Here is a 20,307-nt window from a genome sequence, read left to right as displayed (position 1 = left end):
GGAAAAAAAAAAAGTGAGGTGCCATGAAAATATGAGGCTTTTGATAACCGTGGTGTGTTTGGATCATATTAAATTGTTAAGTCTAAAGAACAGCTGATGTCTGTTACATTTCAGCAAATATTAAAATTTTGTATGTGATGGTCAACTAGTTAGAGAAGCTTTTGCAAAATCATGGTGTTACTCTGAATTCCTAGGTTACTGCTTGTCCCTTGAGGTGCCTGGCTCTAGTCAACTGCAGTTGTAAAGTAAAACCTGTTAACTTATCTTCAGCGTGGTTTAAGCTATTAGTGCAATAACTTCAACATCATCAAAGATAAATGACTGTTAAATGGTTTCAATCTCGCCTGTTACATATGATGTGCCAGAGGCATAGTTACTGGCCACAGCTCCATTGGAATGAACCCCAGAAGTTGCCTGATCAGAGGAAAGGGTTGTAATGGCTGTGTATTTCTTTACCAAGTAGGTCATCCTTTTCCAGTGTACAGTACAACTCACTGTTTTTAATTTTCGTATGCCTTGTTCAGAAATGTTGATCTCTAACAAGTTTATTATTGTGCTTGCTAGAGTAATAAAGTCTATTCCAACATTTTAACATAGATTTCTCTGTTAGTTAAAAAATGACATCAGGTGAACTATGCTATTTTCAGAATTTTGTTTCCTCTGTCAGTGTTAGCATGTCTTATTTTAAGAACAGCGTACTTCTGCATTGCTTGTCTTGAAACGAAAGGGTTTTTTTCAGTTCTCTACTGAAATGTGACTGGACATCTCTAGTGAACTGTGATTATCTATAGTCTAGGTAGAATATTGATAAACTACAACAGTGCGTTAATTATACTGTAGACTGTTAATATTTGTTAATTTGGTGTGGTAAAGCTATCGGTAGAACATTATTTCAACAAAACAAATACATTACAGGTATGTGATGGTAATGGGAAACGGGAAAACACAGAACATGCAAGGATTCTTGGTCTGCTGGTCTGTCCTGCCAAGACTGTTACCGTCCGATTTAGAAAGATCACTGCGTGTGATGAGAGAACAATGAAATCTTGCCCGAAGCTACTACAAAGCAACGGTCACAGTTTTTGGGATATTGCTAGGGTGGTTTGGCGCAATCAGTTCTTAGACAGATATTGTAGAAATACTTAGTATTAATCTTGACTTTTGCAGACTCTTCACCAGCAATCATTTACTCCTAATTAGTTGTCTGCTTTAGGAACACTGGCAAGTTCATCCTGCTGGCTGCATGACAAGATTTTTTCAAGCTTTCATTGTCTCTTGGTGCACATTAGGGCATGTGAAAACTTTTTTGAGTGGATGCATGAGGCATATTATCTGTCCCAAGGGGGAATGCACTGCCTGTTCTATTTTCTTTAAAAAAAAAAAATTAAATAGTTATATCCAGTTTCTGTATTAATAAATGCAGAAGCTATGTAAAATTGATTAACATTTTTTTTTCTGTTTCATTATAAGAACTCAGAATTAGTGCTGGTTTTTTAAGCATTCAAAAACAGTTCTGGAAGTTTCAATGCCAAATTTTACTTTAGGGTTGTTGGGTTTTTTGGTTGATGTATAGATCTCTAATAGTAGGGTCTTTTAGTGGAGGTGCTAGCACAACTTTTAGTATAAAAGAACTTTAGTGGTCTCTTGAGGATAAAACTTCATTAGTTTTTTAGCCATAGCACAACTGCCTTGTAAAAGGAGAAATATTTAAATGCTTAAAAATATTAACTTTTTATGTAAAACTGTTGTTGTTTGTTTCCAGAAACTTAAATTAACATTCAGTTGAGTGCACCGTGTAAGATCACTTTGGAGTTTAGAATGCCTCGTAAGTCCTGAATAATAAGTGAATTTGCATGGGTAATGTGTCCAGCAGTGTGCAAGTACAAGTGCCATTGTTTTAAGATACTTATATTTTTGGAAGGGGAAGGCTAGCACTCTTATAGAGCTCATGAATGCAGCCCTGTATGCCTCCAGCTCCCTTGATCTGTCTCAGACACCTCAGAATTGGCCACCAGCCTATTATGGATCCAAATTCATGTCTGTTTTCGAAATGAAGAGGTTTATACAAAAAGGCAAAATTTTGTTAAATTTTTCAAGTTGTTTTAACTGAAAACTTCTGTAGTGTTGCATTGTCATGTTTCTACTGCACTAGATTTGAAATATACGTGAGCCACAAGAGAACAGGCTGCTTCCTTGAAGTGCTTATTGTTCAGGACCATTATCGAGCACTGTATTCTGAGACTGTAACTTCTTTATCTCATGGAACCTTCTGCCATCTTTAAAGGGCTCCGTAGAGTGCAGCAGTATACTCATGAACAGACCATTTCCAAAGTAGTCTATGCAAAGAATACGTACCTTGAGAACAAATGATTTGCAAGAAAAATGTGTCTTACATTCAAAGTTCAGGGCTTTTGGACCAATTTCTTAACTCTTGGCATGAGACTTTACAGTAATATTAAGAAAATGGAGTAATAGCAACAAAACCTGATACTCTTTTTGTGTCCTCTTGGGGTTACACAAACTCCAGAAGGCCTCGGAGCATGGCTTGACAGCAGGACAATTTATATAGTGAAGTGTCTTAAGTGATGTTCCCCAGAATCTGATTGGGAAATAAATGGTAATATGCTTACTCCATACTTGCTTAGCTGCCAGACATGACAGTCATTCCTTCTCAGAGTATAAAGTGATGTCTGCATTGCCAGGCACAGCAGGCTAATAATATTCTATGGAAAGCAAAGTTTCTGAATTTCATTAACTGTATCTGATTTTCTTCATTTCTTTTGTTTTTCTAGTACATTGGTAATAACTTAAACTGCATCCTAATATTTCAAGGTTTTGATACGTGTTGTGAGAATCCAAAGAAAAATGCATAAGCAATGTAGTAAGAATCAGTCCAAAGACCAAGAAGTAGGAATAGGAATAATTTTTCAACTCTAATGGAAAATGAACATGGTAGAGTTTTGCTAATAACTTGTACATAGATGTTCCATATTAAAGGAAAAAAACTGAAAGCTCACACTGAGCACGTAGGTATTATGGTTATTTTACAAGATGTCAAGTTAACAAAGAAGATTTCAATACTTTGAATAGTAAAGATTAATGTAAATATTGTAGTTTTAATTTCTAATAGTATACAGTACAATGATCATATAACTAATACAAATAGCTGAAGATAAGTAAAAAGCTTTTGTTCCGTAAGAAAATATGCTTTCCATACAGCATAATTTAGGAGTCTGATTCCCATTCATTATGTTGTCAGAGTGAATGGTTCAGGCACTAAAATGTTTAAATCAGTTATAGGAAAGATTTTTTTAAACATTGTTTTAATCTCTAGGCATTTAGAAGCTAAATATTTAAGCAACCACTAGACCTAATGTTTGAATTTTTAACTACCATTAAACTTCAAAAGACAAAATTACAAGCTCCAGTCATAAACTTGAGCCTGTGATACATCCTAAACTCCGCTGTGTTGAAGTTTCTATACAAACTGCAAATAATCAGCACGCAATGTAAGTATTTAACTACCTCATAAAAAGAAGGTGTTATGAAAAAAGTAAATTTCATATAGTTTTAATGAAATGTATTTAAATAGGAAAAATAACAAGAAAGTATAAAATAATATGCTTGTTATGATTATGAAATAGTCATCCAAAACACTCTGCAGAATCAGCATTATAGTATGTCTGTCTCCATTATTAGTTTATTCTATTTTTATTTCTCATCACTTCCCCCCCCCACCCAAGCAACATGGAAATAGGGAAGTGTTCTCATCTCAGATGAGCTAAAATTTAAATCCAAGCTAATAAAACCCCAGAAATCCCAACAAATTTTACTATTCAGTAAAAATGTCCGTGTAAAGAAAAAGTTGCAATAAAATAAGGGATATGATTTAATCTGGTAAAAATATCTCATATAAAGTAACTGTTAAGGAAACTAATTGAATTCCCAGATGAGTGAAACGGGGGACACGACTAGTTTCTGTGCTAGATTGAAGAAGTCGGTTCTACCTATAGTGGGGTAGGGGCAGTGTAGAAGTTGGGTGGCTTGCTGGTGTGATTTACCTCCCTTTTACTAGTTCCTACCTTTCTTGAAGGTGATTGGAGTGAATGAAAGTTTATTAGCTGTAAGAGACAAGCCATGGAGCTTCTGTTAAAAATGGTTACGGCACCTGGGACACCACCTTGAGGCACATGAGACTCCACAGTGGTGGAGCGGGGGCTTCTTGCCCTGTCTGGATAAGTGCAAGAGGTAGAAAATTACTTGATTCCTTGGAGATGATGAAGGACACAGGAGCAAGAAGGTAGATGGGCTCTTTTCAGTGAACAGAAAGAGGAGTAGTCAAGCCAGTTTGTGTAGGTTGGAAGGTATGTCCAGTAAGAAGGCATTAGACTCAGATATAATACCTGGGAGTTACACACAGTGTTAATGACGACGAGCCAGAGAAACCCAGTTTGACTTTAGTTTTCAGGGTGAGTTGGCAGAAAGTCCATTTGTTAGAAAAGAATCATCTTTTTACTTGTAAACTGAGCAAACTTAGTTTCGGCATAACTGAGAAACAATAATTATAGAATCCCACAATGCCACTTTTTTTTTTACAGTCACTGCTCACAGAAAGCTGCACTCAAAAAAAGAGCCAAAAGAAATTTTTTTACCAGGCTGTGAACATAGTTTTTTCATGCTTCCATAGCAAAAGTTCCCTGCCGATTTATCAAACCCTGGGGAAAAAACAGAGATGGGACTATAACAAGCATTATCACTATGAACTGTGATTGTAACACAGCAAAAAAAATGACATTATTTTTTATAATTGCTTAGAGCAATGATTTCAGAGTGCTCTTAGGAAGCCAAGAAAACGGCTGCTCGAAGGAGGCTTATGATGGTCGTACAGCATGTGGGATGTGGTCCTAGAGGCGTTTTTTCTGTAAGCTATTACTAGTAATTGAGAGATGGTAACTTTAGGGGTGTATTATTGTGATGAAATTTAAATTAAAAAATAAACGCTCTCATGAATTTCAATACACCAAACATGCAACTCCCCCAACTGTATGCATTCATAATTTTACAGTATTTTCTTTTGCGGTATTACTTGGTCCTCGGACAGTGAATTATGTGTACAGCGGTGAGAGCCTGCATCTGCTCACGCTCACCTTGGGCTGGAAGCGCTGGCAGGAAACCCTGCGGGGCTCAGCGAGGCCGTGGAGCTCCCACCTTACTTAGCAGACAATCTGATTTTAAAAAAAAGTTATATGCAATCTCAGCACCTGTTTGTTCCTTGAGAAGCAGTATATTTTCCACATATCTCTTTAAAATACGAGTAAGAGTATTCATGGGGTTTGGGTTTTTATTGGTGAGTATTTTGTTTAATAGCTTTTCATATTTTGCAAGTATATTCAAATTGCTTGATGTGAAATACACAGATGTGCTCTTTTGTAATTGCAGTTACAATGTCTGAAATGTTATGGAAATGACTGCAGGTTTTTTAGCTAAAAAAAAAAAAAAATTAGTCCATATTGTTAGGGATTTATATTTCTAATTTTCAAATGCAACTTTTTGTAGTCAGAACTGCTGCTTTTCTTTTAAGCTGCTTCTATGAAAAAGAGTCGCAGAACTTATTTCACAGAAACTATAAAGTCATTCAAGGCAATGAAAGATCTTGCTTTTTTAACCTTTCAGAAAGTCACTCAGTTGAGCAGTCAGGCCGTATTATTCTATATCTTGTCTAACATGAGGAAACAGTCCCAAAAGAAAGATATCCCAAATTAACGCCACACTTCGTTAAATAGAGACATTCTTGGTTTTCACCAAGCTAATTCGATCCAGTTCAGTTAACTCTTTTTTTTTGTACTGGGATCACAAAAGGCAGCCATGAATGAAGCAAGTTCATCATGTGTTTGACACATCAGTGTGAAACTAAAAGGCGGGCTGTGAGGGAGGGTTCCTGCCTTTAGCTTTTTAGACAATACCCGATGAAAGAGGCCCCTCATTCACAACGGGTCTCCAGCAAACTAGGCAGACTGCTGCGGATCACTGTTACAAACAGGTATAATGGGAATTAGCCAGAACTTGATTCGTCAGACACCTCTTGATTTCTAGTTGTGACTGTTCGTGTAATCCAATCTTTATCTAATATCCTCAGTCCAGCAGATGGTTCACGGGACTTCTATAAGAGCAAAAGACTGCCTACTTTGGAAATTAAAAATAATGTACAGAATAAAAAATTTTAATTAAAAAAAAAGTTGTAATGTAAACAAATTTTTTTTTACAGAAATTTTGTCCCTTCCACTTTTACACCATGAAATATATGGCTTATAAATTCAGATGACAAAGAGTGATGAACAGTCACAAAATACATGTTCCTTACTTTAAGCTACCTTTAAAATTAAAAAAAAGTGTAAACATATTTTCGTAACTTTTTGCATTATTCTCAGTCAACAAATGTCACCCTTGACAGCTGGTACATGCAATCTAACTAAATAGTAGATTCTGTGAAAGAATCATGTCTGGTGTGATGCTACCAGGTAAATAGTATTTGCGAGCCATATCCACATTCTGAACACATTTTCAGAGAGTTAGTTTTCTCTCCAAACTTACTGTAGCAAGTACGTAAGAACATAGCAGCACTGATTTTTGAAGATATTTGCTAATAATTACATCAACCTGAGAGACCAGTGGACCCTTTCCTAGGTCTGACACTTAGACAATGGCTGCTTTTATCAATATCAACTGCACTTTTGCAGTTGAGGAAGAAAAAAATCTCAACACAACATCATGAAATAGCTTTGCTTTTTGGATATGTGGGATCATCACCAGGTTTATGAAATAGTAGATTATTTACTCAATTTTAAGTACGAAACAAATGTTGCTGAGAGAAAATGGCTTTTCAGCGTCTGACTTAAGCTGGTGATCTCACTGGAATTTCTAAAGGACCTTTCTCCTCTAGCAGCTGCCATGAAGCTGGGAATACATGTTAGTCTGCAGGGTTTTGTTGCTGTTTTTTAACAATCTCATCCCAGGGACCTGTTTCCAGACTATTTCATTTGAAGTACCTCTTTTTGCTTAGAAGCTCGAGGTAAGTCTAGAGATAGGAGAAGAGTTAGGGAAGCCCAGTTCGTAATATCCTTTCTTGCATATCCTTTCTTGCCTTTCTTAATTACTTAGTCAAGTTTTATGACAAAAAGAATATGAAAAATACAAAAAATTGTGAACAAAGAATATATGAAAATTTCCATTAACTTTGATTATTTTCCTACTTTTCCTAAGTTCAACAAATCAAGAAAATAAATCATATTAAGTATTTTATAGCTATATACCTAATTCAGTAGTGTCTTCTAGTAGATGTTTTGTTCAGATACGTATGCACTGCTAATATTTGGGGTTTTTGTTTTTCCCCCACAGTTTTAATATGAATCCTTCTGGCATTGAGGACCTCAGGAAAACAATGGTGAGTTATGAAGTGTTACGGAAAGCCATCAGTAAATGCCAATTAATTGGTGCTTGACACAATATAAGCTATTATTCTTGTTTAACCTCTTACAAGGAAATGTTGTGGATTTTTTGTTTTTCTTTTGACATATCCAGAAAATCTAATTAGAAAATTACAGGCTTAATATAAATTTGGAAATAAAGAAGAGTTTTACACTCAATATGCAGTGTACTTCTGGTATGATGATGTAGAGAAGACGGGAAAAATTAGATCTTTGCACAGAAAGTAAAAGAAAACTGTTGCTTTGGGGTATTTAGATGACTCTAGAGAAGTAATGGTCAGGTGAGGAACTCTGCATTAGGAATGATGTATTAATTGACCTAACAGAAGTTTCCTATCACTATGGTCGGAGTCTTGAGGACAGTCTTTAGATGGCAAATTAAAATTGAAGTAATGAACTGATACATGATAGGATTAATAATACAAATAATAAATGAACAGCCTCTCAGAAAACACTAAAACTAGAAATATTAGAAGTTATTATTCAGAATACTCTTTTTGACTCTAAAAGTACCTAGAATAAATTGTGTACTAAGAAAAGACCAAAAAAATCCACAGATTTCCTATGCAGTGTCTTTGTTTGAAGGAAAACATGGTCTTACTAGAATTTGTTCTGTGAATAGATGAAATCTTTAAAAGTGGGTTTGTTTTCAATCTTTAAAATATATAGAAAACAAGTTTCACAAGCAAATATGACTTTGTACTGTTTGGTTTTTGCTGGTTTATGTAAATGATTTGTAATAACATTTGATGTTATTGTAAATGCTCAAGTTTTTATAATGTAAGTAACTGGTGGGAGATGTCAGAGTATATGAAGGCTGCTTTTGATCAGATAGTAAACTGAATTCTACCAGGCGGTTACTTAATCTCTGACAAAAAGCGACATCAAAAAATTTGATTTAACTTAACAGCTATTGTCTGTAAAGTCACCATAATTACAGTTTCTATGTGCTTGCAAATGTACTACCGCAAATCATGTAATTTATTGCTGGTAAAAGCATCAGTTTAATTCTTTTAAGAAATAAGATGTGAATTGTTTTATTTAAAGGATTTAAAGGTGATAAAAGAAATCCTTGATGATTTTTCTTTTGGAATACCAGCTATCCTAAATGCCGGTTGTAGGATTATGAGGTGGTGCTCATTTAATACAAAATACAAATTAGGAGGAGAAGAAACTATATCTCAACCATAGTTTTGAATGAAACCATTTGAATTTTTTTTTTAAATATTCAAGATTGCTTTCTAAGGTGTTTGAAGTAATTTATTATTAGGTTTTGCAATAATAGCCCTCACCAAGTTATTATATTTCTTCCTTCTGCATCACATTTAGTAATTATGTTTGTATGTCTTCTACTCTGGTGCCAACACCTGTCTCTGAAAGCAGTGTTTAAATGGGAGCAGTAGCCAGTTGAAAGGGCAGTGTGAGCTCTTTAAGGCCTAATTAAGAACTGAAAGGAAGATGAAGTAAGTAGGACAAAAGATGTGAAAGTAGCTTAGATGATATTCCCAGAGCAGAATTCCTCATTAGAACAATAAAGAGATGATCAGAGATTGCCAGGCCTTCATTTTATCTAACTCCATTTCCTCTGACTGTCAGTGTGTACCCCAGTAGTATTCGTAGCTGAGACAATCGTTCTTTGCATAGCTTGTTATTTAGAATCTTTTTTTTCTTAATAATTCATTATATGATTAATGTTTTGTATTAAAATTGTAGTATCTGTTTTTGTAAAGATACAGTTCTTCCTTATACATTTAAGTATCACTTATTTGCTCAAACTGAACATTTAAAATCTTCTTAACTTTAACAATATTTATTTCTAAGTACTAACATCCTTTAACTAGAATTTTCTTGTGTAATTAATGTGATAGGTTATTCCCCTCAAAGATCTATATGGAGCATGTGTATGACAAAACATCTTTAAAGCATATGTATTACACACAGTTTTCCAGTAAACTTTATGTAATAATTAAAGACATCATTGCATCTTAATTCCTGCACCTTTGCCAAATCGGAAAATTAGACAAACCCTATATTTTAGACATGGAAGTGTTAATGATGTCTTTTCCAACGTGTACAAAAATTCAGTGCCATAAAGAGAAAATTTTACTTCCTTCTTATAGAAGAAAATGTGCTAAAAAATACAATGACCACAAAGTGAACTTATTTTCTCTTCTATACTTGTTGGAAATCAGTTACTAACCAATTTATAAATTTCATCAAGATAGCCATTTTAATAAAGTGGGAGTTATTGATCACTTGCAATCTTGTAACTTGGTAAGTTTAAAATACTGAATACACTTAGATAAACGTGGCATTAAATATCTCGAATGTACTGAGAAACCCTTAAAAGCACATATTTTTGAGAGCTACTATTAGAATATAATTGATGGAGAGAGGCTGATTGATCTGTCGTACTTCAGCCTATTTGCAGTGCACCATCACTTTTAATTAGGTTTATTTGAAAACTTTGGCCACCTGCGTATTTTAATGATTCAGCATATGTCAATGTGCAAATATGGAGCTGTATGGAAAGAAAAGGAATGGAGCATGGAAAAGGAATGAATATGATTTTATTATGTGGTGTGCTGCCTAGCTGTGCAAGCTTTATAATTTTTAATGACAAGTTTTTACTGTAAACAAAAGCTATCTTGTGTTCTTCTTCTGCCCTGTTAGAGGTGCAGGATTTGAGCGGTTAGATTATTTTACTCAATTAGAGGTTCCATATCTTTTAATTGTCTCCATTTCTGAATCAGATAAAATTTACTGCTTAGCATGTCTAACAGTGCCAATACTTTTATAAACCAACTCTCAGTTACACATTTCCAAATTTTTCATGATCCGGTTATAGCTAATTCTTCTTGACACAGAATAAGACATTCAAGTTTATAGTATTTTGGATCGCGTGTTGCCCTTTGTTAAGGGGACTAATTTGTCCATCTCTGCTAATTCCTACACTTACTGAGTCATCAGAAATCATTACAGAAACAATTCTGTTTTCCCTACTGCTTAATTCTGGGCCCCTCCTGCTCTAAAGCAAGCAAGCAGGCAAGCAAGATCTTTTAGTAGTACACATTTCTGTCTTAAGTGCTCTGATGCAAATAAGGTGCAGCCTTTTAGCTTCACCTGAAACTTAAAATTGAAGGTTTTATTATATGATTCAGAGGCCAAGGCCTGGAGAACCACTGGTGACTAAAAATAGAATATGAAAGACAGATGAGGGCTGATGTCATTTAGAGCTAAGTAAATGTTTTGTTACGATACGCTCAAAAGGCGAGAACTCAGGAAAGTTACAGTAGGACTTGAATTCTCAGGGCTCTTTCTCTTGTTCTTCTATAATTAAGGTTACCACATAGCTGGTTTCCCAAAATGGACCTGCTAACTCTTCTTGTAGTTACTGCTTGTATGGTCATCAACTGTGTATACATTTCACCGAGAACAATATTTTTTTCTGAGATGACAGTGTAGGAAACTTACTTCAAACTGGGCAACCAATCTCCAGTTGTCTGCTCCAGTGGGGGTATTGGAGGGAAAAGCTCTAGAGCAAACGGAGGTATGTTGTCTAAGAAAAGTTGCTTCTGTCAAGAGATGCACATGAGAAACATACGAAAAGCGATAATCCATCATTTTTTTCAGAACGCTGAACTATTTATTGAAATCTGGTGTTTTTTTTAAACTTATCTGTAGGATGGAAATCCTTTCGACGCCACTGCAGGATACCGTAACCTTACTTATGAAGAGGTTTTGCAGGAGCTGGTGAAACATAAAGAGCAACTTAAGAAGAAGGACACCCATATTCGTGAACTTGAGGATTACATTGATAATCTTCTCGTACGAGTAATGGAAGAAACACCTAGTATTCTCAGAGTGCCATACGAACCTTCTCGAAAAGCTGGCAAATTTTCCAAAAGCTAAGATAGCGATACTTGATGGTACTTTCTGCTGAATACATTAGTGGAAGGAAATCACACTTTAACATTTTGACTTCTCTTCATTCCTTTTCTCCTAAGAAATTCCAGGAATTGGGGGAGGACGGGACTATGGCGTGGGGTTTTTTTGTTTGTTTTTTACTCCAAACACTAGCAGGGACTGCCAAAAATAATATTCTGTTAGATTACGTAAATAACTTTTTTTTTTTTCTTTTTGAAAACACCTTTAGGTACAGAATACTTACGGTAGAGTTAATAATATACATTAAATATGTCCATGCAGTTTATATAATAGCTTAGTGTTCACCGTGTGGCCGTTTCAACTGGGAAGCCTCTGCTGTTACGAATGTTTTCTTGAGTGATTATTGGTATTATGCAAATATATCAATTCTGATATTACAGCATGCCATCAAGACCACTGTTTTCAAGCCAGTGTAGTATGCTTTACTAAACCCAAGTGTGGTTTGTTGCAATGGAATGTAGTTTGTTCTACACATATTAGAGGAAAACAGTGATGCACAATCTTTGCAGAGTAAGTGCTGTATCCTATACAATGTGCTTTTTGTTTAACAATGTAAAAAATACTATGCCATTTCAGTAATGGCACATGCTGGAATCAATTACTTTACACTTAAATGCTGAATTTTGTGTATAATGATTGAACTTTGGTAGTGAGCTCATGACATAAGGTTGTTTTGAGGATCTTTTTGTATGAAGTTATTGCATGCCTTTTTAGATGTTAAAGTAATTTGAACAGTGTTAATAGAGTCGGAGGTAGGACTGGAGAAAAGTATGGAATAAAGATATGAATACTTTGTTCAGTCAAAGTCTACTACAGTGAAAATGTAGGAGAAATGAAGAGTGACTTAAATAGACAAGATAATTCAAAAAATATAGAACTGACTCAATTTAAGGTTGAGTTTTACGTGATATATATCTGTCTAGGTTTTTTAAGTCTTATGTCAACGAAGTATACGGCTTTAGAAATAGGCTATGTTGCTTACACACATATAGAGTACTTAGAAAGGCTTTTCATTAAAAAAAAAATCTGTATTCCTTGTAAGTACTTCTAAAAGTCAGTTTTCATTGAGGCAAATGAAAGAGTCAGTTTTCATTGAGGCAAATGAAAGAAGAATGTAGTAAATGTCTTCCTGATCATTTAATAATTGTAAAATGACATATGAAAAAGGTATCTGTTATTCAATAAATTGGAAAAATATAATGATGAACATGTAATGAGAAAATACTGTAGAAGAATCCTCACAATATTAACATAAATAGATTTTAATTTTAATTTCCTCCATAAAAGTCTCAGTTAGATTGTCTGTTGCTGTGAAACAGTAAGATGATATTAAAAAAAAAGTACAGAGAATATTTTAGATTTGGATTTAAGAAAACTGACTGTGTTCTACTCCTCCTCTTCTTTTTCTAGACCTGATCTGTTTCTTTTCTTACAGCACCACATAATGGCTGTTGCTGAGGAGGGGAAAAAACCTTGAAATTAAATTCCAATTCTTTTGTTGTTGTAAAAGATCTAAATATGTTTTCATTTTTAAAACTGCAAAAATTAGTAATATCTTGAATAATTATGATCTGGAAAAGTTGAAAAAGTTCTACTGTCTGAATGCTTTTGACAATATTAGTATTGTATGACAGCACAGAATTATTCTTGTTAGAAAAAAATACTTTGTACAATTGTTCTCAGATTTCATGTACTTATTTTTGGCTTTTTCTTCTTTTCTACTTTCTTTCTTCTTTTTATTTCCTTCTTCTTTTTCTTAGCAGCTACCTCCCATCCCCCTAGCGCTATGTCCCTAAAACGTCTGCCGTTTGAGTGTTCCCAACCCACTGTTGGGTCCATTGGCATAGATCATTGTGCCTGGATGGAGCCTGAGTGATTCAGGCCCTACCTAATTGTAGTGCTCTGCATTTAGATGTTTGTAGCACGGAAACGGGCCCACTTCATCAGGTAGTCTCTCTTTTGACAACCTAAGGATTTATCAAGTTCGGTACCTCATAAACCACATGAATGTTCTTTTGACCCACTTAAGATCTAAATGACTGTAAATTTGTTGTAATATATTCGAAGTGCCAAAGGTTATGTACTAAGTTATGGTACGTTTACTGTTGGAAGTTAGGTTTTGCACTCAATTAGATTTTAATTTCCTAATTACACCAAGATGTATTTCAGTTACTCAGTATTTCCATACAAGTTCTTAAACATTTTCAAATGTTTGGCCGAAGCAAGTGGTTTTCTCATATTGTTAATGGGGAAGCGTTGTGCAATTGTTTTGAATTCCACAGTCATTTTCAAACTAACTGGTATGAGACCATCTGTAGTATCTACAATGATTAAATCACACACACCAATGGGGTTGAACAAGTGAACTAACCAGAGAATATGCTCCAATGACTTTTCTTGTAGTTATTAAAATGAAAGTCTACTATATTTACAACCTCTGAAATCACTTCTTTTAGAATGTAAATGTAGAATATCAAACTGCATAATTGACTAAAAGCAGATCATTTGACATATTTGCATACCAAGAACGATAAGCAGATTAAAGGTAGCGAAAAGATCAATTTTTGTGCATTAGTGAAGAAATTTAGTGAAGCTTTGAATGCGCTATCTAGTCTTTATCTGATCTGTAAGTGAATAAAAGCACCTTTTGTTTCTAACAGTTTGTCAAGAAAAAGGGGAGAACGACAAATGCAATTTAGGAAAAGGTAAAGTTACTAAGAGAGGCAGAATGGGACATTTACAACTATGAAAATATTTTTATAGCGTTCTTATAGCTAAAGATATAGGCAGCTTTTGGAGCAATTCTGGAAGGATTACATGCACGTCATGTTCTGCTTAGAAAGAAAATTTTAACATTTTTCTGTATTTTGAGATTATTTTTGAAAAGCATCTTCACCCCACATGTATTTTTTGAACGATGCAGCTTTCAAATGAAAACATATCATACAGAGTAATTTATATGTTGAAAACAAAGGAAGTTCTGTTTCTCCCATAGGATAAAATTGTAAACTTTCTTGCAGATCATTTTAAAACCATAATAACTTGCCACTTACGGTCAGTCTTTCTTGCCCTTTAAAATGTAGGGATGAAAATTTTGGACATCTCCACATTATTTTGATTTTTTTCTCTCAAAAATTAGCATAAGAGTTCATCCATGCACACCCTATACTTTGAAATTATCCTTTGAAACAGCCCTGCTTATAGCCATGTACTTTACTTACTTTAAAGAACAAATATCAAGGCCATACTTTAACGTTATAAGTAACAAATTTAAACTTTCTGCCATTCAAGAAGGATGTTTAATATTTGTATATGTTACCTCTTGCTGCTGTATTTTACGTTTCGCTTGGTTTTCCACCTACTAATGAATGTAGCATTCTCCCTAGATTATACATAACTACATTTATTGCTGTTGGCTCTGTATCAAGAACTATCTGTAATTTTCCAGCTGTGAAAATGTTGCCTTGCATTTAGAAAGGTTTCATGATTTGGGGACCTAATGAAGCTCACGCTCATTAGGTACTAGTTGGCATTTCTTTCTGTACTGGATGCCCTTTCTTAGATGCATCTTAAAACAAACAGAACTGCTGTCTTAATGTGTTTACTGCTGCACTGGAGGTTTATTTACACTTCCAGCTTTAAAGAAGAATTATTGTCCTACATCAAGTATGTAAAGTAAGCTCATGCTTTTTTGTTCTTTATGTATCCATTACTGTTGTAGATATGATAGAGGCGTTAGCTGTGGGCTTTTAAAATGGTGATATTTAAAGCATGTTGAGTAACTTCCTCTCTTTGAAGTACATGGTGAAGGATTGTAGCGCTGCTGAGTTGATGATGCTAGATTTAAGGGTCTGTCAGCACTTTCGGTATGAAACCCTATTTTCAGGGATTTATAACTTCTAAATGTAGATACAGTCACTGGAAGTATTTAATATGCAATAGGTAGCACTTTAATCTGTTTATGAAGGGTTTTGAGATTTCTTTCTGTTGAAAAAGTCATGGTCTCCTAAAGCGTGGTGGGCATTTGCTTTATCTTCCATAATTTGTACGTTGAAGAAGCCACTGTATGTTACAAATGGTAGAGCCATTCCTATTCATCTTAGAAGCTTCCAGATGTCTTGTATTACAATGTGCTATAAAAAGCTGAAGATCCAGGTTATATAGGAAGTCTGTAAAAGATATGAACATTACTTATAACTTAAGGGTTGATTTCGTCTCGTGCAATCAATGGTAGTTTGTCTACATTTAATAATGGTACAGAATCACAACTATATGCACATGTGAGAACTATAAACTTAGAATGCATGAAAAACTTTATTTTTGTTTCATTATTGCAACTTCAACTCCTTTAATTTGATTAAAATGTTATCTTAAATATTTTAATTTCTGTTCATTAAATAAATATTGCATGTCTAACACTAATAAAGCACCACAATGCACTACCGCAGTATTTCTTGAATTGTGTTATTTATCTGTGTTATGCAAAGCATGTAACTCCTAAGCTCTGCTTAAGTATGTGTTTGTAAGAACCATGCTGTTAAGACTCTCAGACTACAGAGAGGTGTATTTCCGTCAGGACAGCTCTAAATGAATATCCCAGCTGTTTGCATTAAGGGAAATCTCTTCAGTAGTGTCCAAAACTTACAATTAGTGAAAAAAATGGCATGTTCTTAATGTGCTAATATGTATGTCTTTTTTTATATGACAGCTCCAGTCCCTTTAGATGCACCATGCCTCTGATTTTGTGGTTGTGTAAATATTACTAGGAGATCTTTGGCACTGCAGGCCAGAACTGCATTTCGCATGAGGACAAACACTCTGCAAATTTTGATACGGAAAACATGATGCGTATTTCTCTTCATGCTTGACAGAATAAAACCCAGCCAGAATGACAGCAAACTGGAGCATTCTCCCCCACCTCCCTGCCCCATAGGTATTTTTTTCAATGCTCCCACAAGTTTTTCAACACACTTTTCTCAGAAAAAAAAGTGCTTTTGCCTGTCGTCTTTTCCTCTTCCTTGAGGCAGCAAGGAAGTCTGTCCCCTGACAATAATAGGTTTTCTGGATGCTAAGGAGATATGAAGAGTGGTCCTGGCTCAGGAGAACACCATTGTGAGTAGTTCACTCAGTTACTCGGAGGCTTGAATTTCACTGGGGTATGATTCCTTTCCTTGCAGTTAACTTGCTCCGTGACTAGGTTCTTCATTGTACAACTATGGAATTACGAGGTTTAGAAAGGGTTCGTCCTTTGAGGTATCCATGAAACGTGGTGGTCACAGGAAATCATAGTCAATTTTTGAGATGTACGTGACCTTACACATGCTTTGTTATGCAGGTTTCCATCAGCTGTCTCACCCCGTGTCTCACTGACTTTGCAGCTGTCCCGATGGGTGAGTAGATGAGGAATGAGGACAGAGGAGGAAGGCAGGTTTCTGAAAGCACCATGCTGCATATTAAATACCAGTTTCCATTTGTAATTCACATCTGGTGACTAATCTCAGTTCCTATGCCGATTTGAAAATGGAGCCAGCGCAATTTCCCTACTTCAGAGGCATAATGTTTGTTAGTTGATACCAACCGTAATTCTATTGACAATGTAAGAGCCCAGCTTGATTAAACAGCTTCCAGTTTCCCCAGCATGGAGCTGGTTTTTGAGTTTTCATTATTTAACATCTCAACCCCCTAATAAAGGTTTTCAAGGATATTTTAAATATAGTTTAGCAGTTAAAGAGCTATTGAAATATTTAGATGTAAACTAGAAGGATCATTAAGGACAGTTCTCTTTCCAGTTACATGTATTAAAGTTAATTCTTTATGGAACCATACAGAGTAAAAATCAGGATTTCATTTCCATATTTTAAGTTGTTTAATTTGTTTTTATGGGAGTGTTGTGCAAGCTCTGGCTGCAGCTTGCTTGGGATACGTTGCCCTTTTGTGTAACACTGGGCACATTATAACAGTAAAGTTATAAATAATGGTGAAAAACAAATCCCGTCTCTTATTCTGCATTAATAAATTAAATGTTGGATTATTTTGTTGGATTATTTTGTAATAGTGCCATTTTATGAGAGAGAGGAATAAGACTATCTGCTAAAGGAAGCTGTTTTGTCCGTACTATTTACTGACTAATGATGATAGCAGGCTACCACGCTAAGTACAGTCCGATTTGAAAACGGTGTGGCATTGTCTGTGTAATGTTTATATAAATATCAGTATATTCAATGCTGGAAGCCAATGGCTATTACATGGAGATTATTACAATGTATTTATAATGTGTTTTTACAGCATTTAGTAACATAGATCAGTCTTTGATAAATGGATGGTGATTTAGGACAGAAAAGTACCCTCTGTGGCTAAATACTGACATGTTTGTACTTTAAAAGTAAGCAGTTTAAAAAGGTTTTGGGGACATGCAGCATTTAAATGAAGCCAAATATTAAAAGGGGGAAAAAACTTCCTGGGATGGTCTTTTGTTTCAGCCTTAACAGTATCTGCTGTGTGATGAGGAAATGAGTAAAAGCAGCATTGGGGAGATTCCACTGTTGGGATCCAAAAAAACCCAACAATAAAAAGTTAGTAGGACTAGGACTGGGATTTTAAAGCATCTATTTGCCCAGCATGTGCCAGGTTTTTTTTTTTTGTAATAGGAAAAGATAACACAGCATCCTTCGCTGGCAGGATCAGTGTCAGGGTGAAAACCCAAAAAACCCCTGGGAGTTTAACAGAAGGATTAGTTCCCGAGGTGTAGATGCAAGGTAGGTGTCAGGCAGAGGCGCGGTGCTTTAGCCAGCTGTCGCTCCTGCTTTTTTAGTCCCTCTGCTATTGTAGTATTAACTTTAGGGATTAAATGAACCACTTTCCTAGGAAAGTTAGGAAGCATCTGAGGAAATCTGGTGTATGCAGCACGTGGCTGGCCTCTGTTGTTACTTGAAGGAGGTGTCTGGCTCAGGGTCTTGTGGCCTCTAACGAATAAACCACCAAAATGTGTTCTATCACCTCCTTCTCTAAATGATTCATTCGGGGCCTTCTTAGGCGATGAATGTCTCCTTCTCCGATAACTTGCTGCTTACATTATGAATTCCTTGAAAATTGACTCCCTGGGACATCTTTACAGGAGACATCAAGGGTCTCCATTTAAATTTAATGAATATTATGTAATTTGCCAAGGACTTCTACAATGCATTAAGAAAATCTGCCTCTGAGGCCAGAACTTTGTCAAAATAATGGCAGCTTAATGGCATCCTTTAAAAGCAGCTGCTGACTCTCCAGCTATGAGTATTTTCTATTTCCTAATAAAATGTTTTCCTCATTAAAGCAGCTTATTTCCTTAACTTATAATTCATAGCTTCAATATGCTTGTATTTTGCTAATTGTAGATTACTTAGTACTTATTTTTAAGGAACACTGAAGCACAAAATGTCAAGTTTTTTTAAGAGAAAGGTCTTGCCTTGTGCATAGCAATTGCATTTGGATAAGCATTTTTCAATACACTATTTTTAAGGAGTTTTTACATGCTGTTTTAAACCAAGTCATTAAATATGTATAACAAGAAACAATTTAAAGTGTTGATGAAATTTATAGTTTTAATTCCTTTATAGATATGTGCTCCAATATTTTATTGTTACGATTCAAAAGCTACCACAATCACATATTTTAAATTGTAAAGTAATATTGTGACATCCCACATTATTTTTTTCCAAAATATACAGAGCCAAAGTATCTGATGTTCTCTTTTGTGTATTGTAGAAGTTAAAAATGAGGTCTGGGAGAATTAAGGTTTTCCTAAAAAAATGGTACAAGCCTATGTGTTGAATTGCAGTGCAACTAAACTTGGGTATGTAGCCTCAGGCACTCCTTTATCCAACAGACTAGCATCGAATTTGCTTTCTTTTCTTTATAAAGTGGAGGACAAGAGAATAGGAATCAGATTACAGCAGGTGCTAGGTACGGCTCTTGGGGACCAAGGGAGACAATATTGACCCTTTGTGAGACGTGGTCTTGACTTTTTTGTGTTTGAGAAGCACCAATACCAGGTTTATGTGTTTCCAGGGTCAGATCTAGAAAAGTTCCTATTTCTTATATTTTCACATTTAAAAACTCGTATAAATAACTCTTTCTTTATTGCTAAGGGCCAGATTGTTGTTGGCTAGAATATATGTAACTGTTCACTTGATTAACGTTACTGCTGTTTGAGACCCTTTCGTAATTGCCCGCCTCGTAATCCACACACAGAATACTGTGAAATAGTGTGAATTTTAAGCTGAGACACTAAATGAAAGGAATATCCAACAGCAGTGGGGAGAAATAAAATAATCCTGATTAAAAGCAAAATAATTGTGTGATCTGATTTAAGATTCAGTTGGTGGATACTGAAGAGTATTTTTTCTGGAAAGTATTTTTATTATAACTGTCCAGTATAATTGCTTTGGAAAAAACCTCATCCTTCATATTTGATGGTGTAAACTTTACTCGCTCTTTATAAACCAAATATTAAGTTAAGGACGTGTGCTTAACCTTTGTTTCATCAGACACGATTTCAGAGAGTTGAAGCAACATTTTATTGCTGGAGTTGATCATGGCAGAGTTATATTTACTAATGGGGTCTTAGCTATTCTTTTATCTGCTTCATGATTTTCTGTGTAGTTTTAAGTTCTGAACATTTCACCACAGTCTATTTAGAGCATTATTTAAAACTCGTTCCAGTTCTCTTCATTCTTATGCACGCTGATGTGCTAAACTACTCCAGAAACCAGCTTAGCTCTCACCATATTTGGAGGCTGTTCCTCTTCTTTGCTCTTGGACTGTTTTGGATGGGGACTTACGTCTAAAGTAACAAATGAAATATGTGACAAGAGATGACTGCCAAAACTGGGAT

General features: G+C 35.2%; 1 protein-coding gene across 1 annotated transcript in view; it reads left to right on the top strand.

Moving 5' to 3' along the window:
• RAB11FIP2 (RAB11 family interacting protein 2) overlaps positions 1-15,879 on the top strand; it is a 34,000-nt gene extending 18,121 nt beyond the window's left edge. Inside the window, exons 4-5 of the mRNA XM_075155149.1 lie at positions 7,396-7,441; positions 11,169-15,879. Coding sequence (XP_075011250.1) covers positions 7,396-7,441; positions 11,169-11,396 — 274 coding nt within the window. The 3' untranslated portion in view covers positions 11,397-15,879. The remainder of the gene's footprint in view (positions 1-7,395; positions 7,442-11,168) is intronic.
• The last annotated feature ends 4,428 nt before the right edge of the window (positions 15,880-20,307 follow it).

Source organism: Calonectris borealis, chromosome 7 (assembly GCF_964195595.1).
Source record: "Calonectris borealis chromosome 7, bCalBor7.hap1.2, whole genome shotgun sequence".
Taxonomy (NCBI): Eukaryota; Metazoa; Chordata; class Aves; order Procellariiformes; family Procellariidae; genus Calonectris; species Calonectris borealis.
The sequence above is the reverse complement of the archived record's forward strand: the minus strand, read 5'-3'. Positions and strand labels throughout refer to the sequence as shown.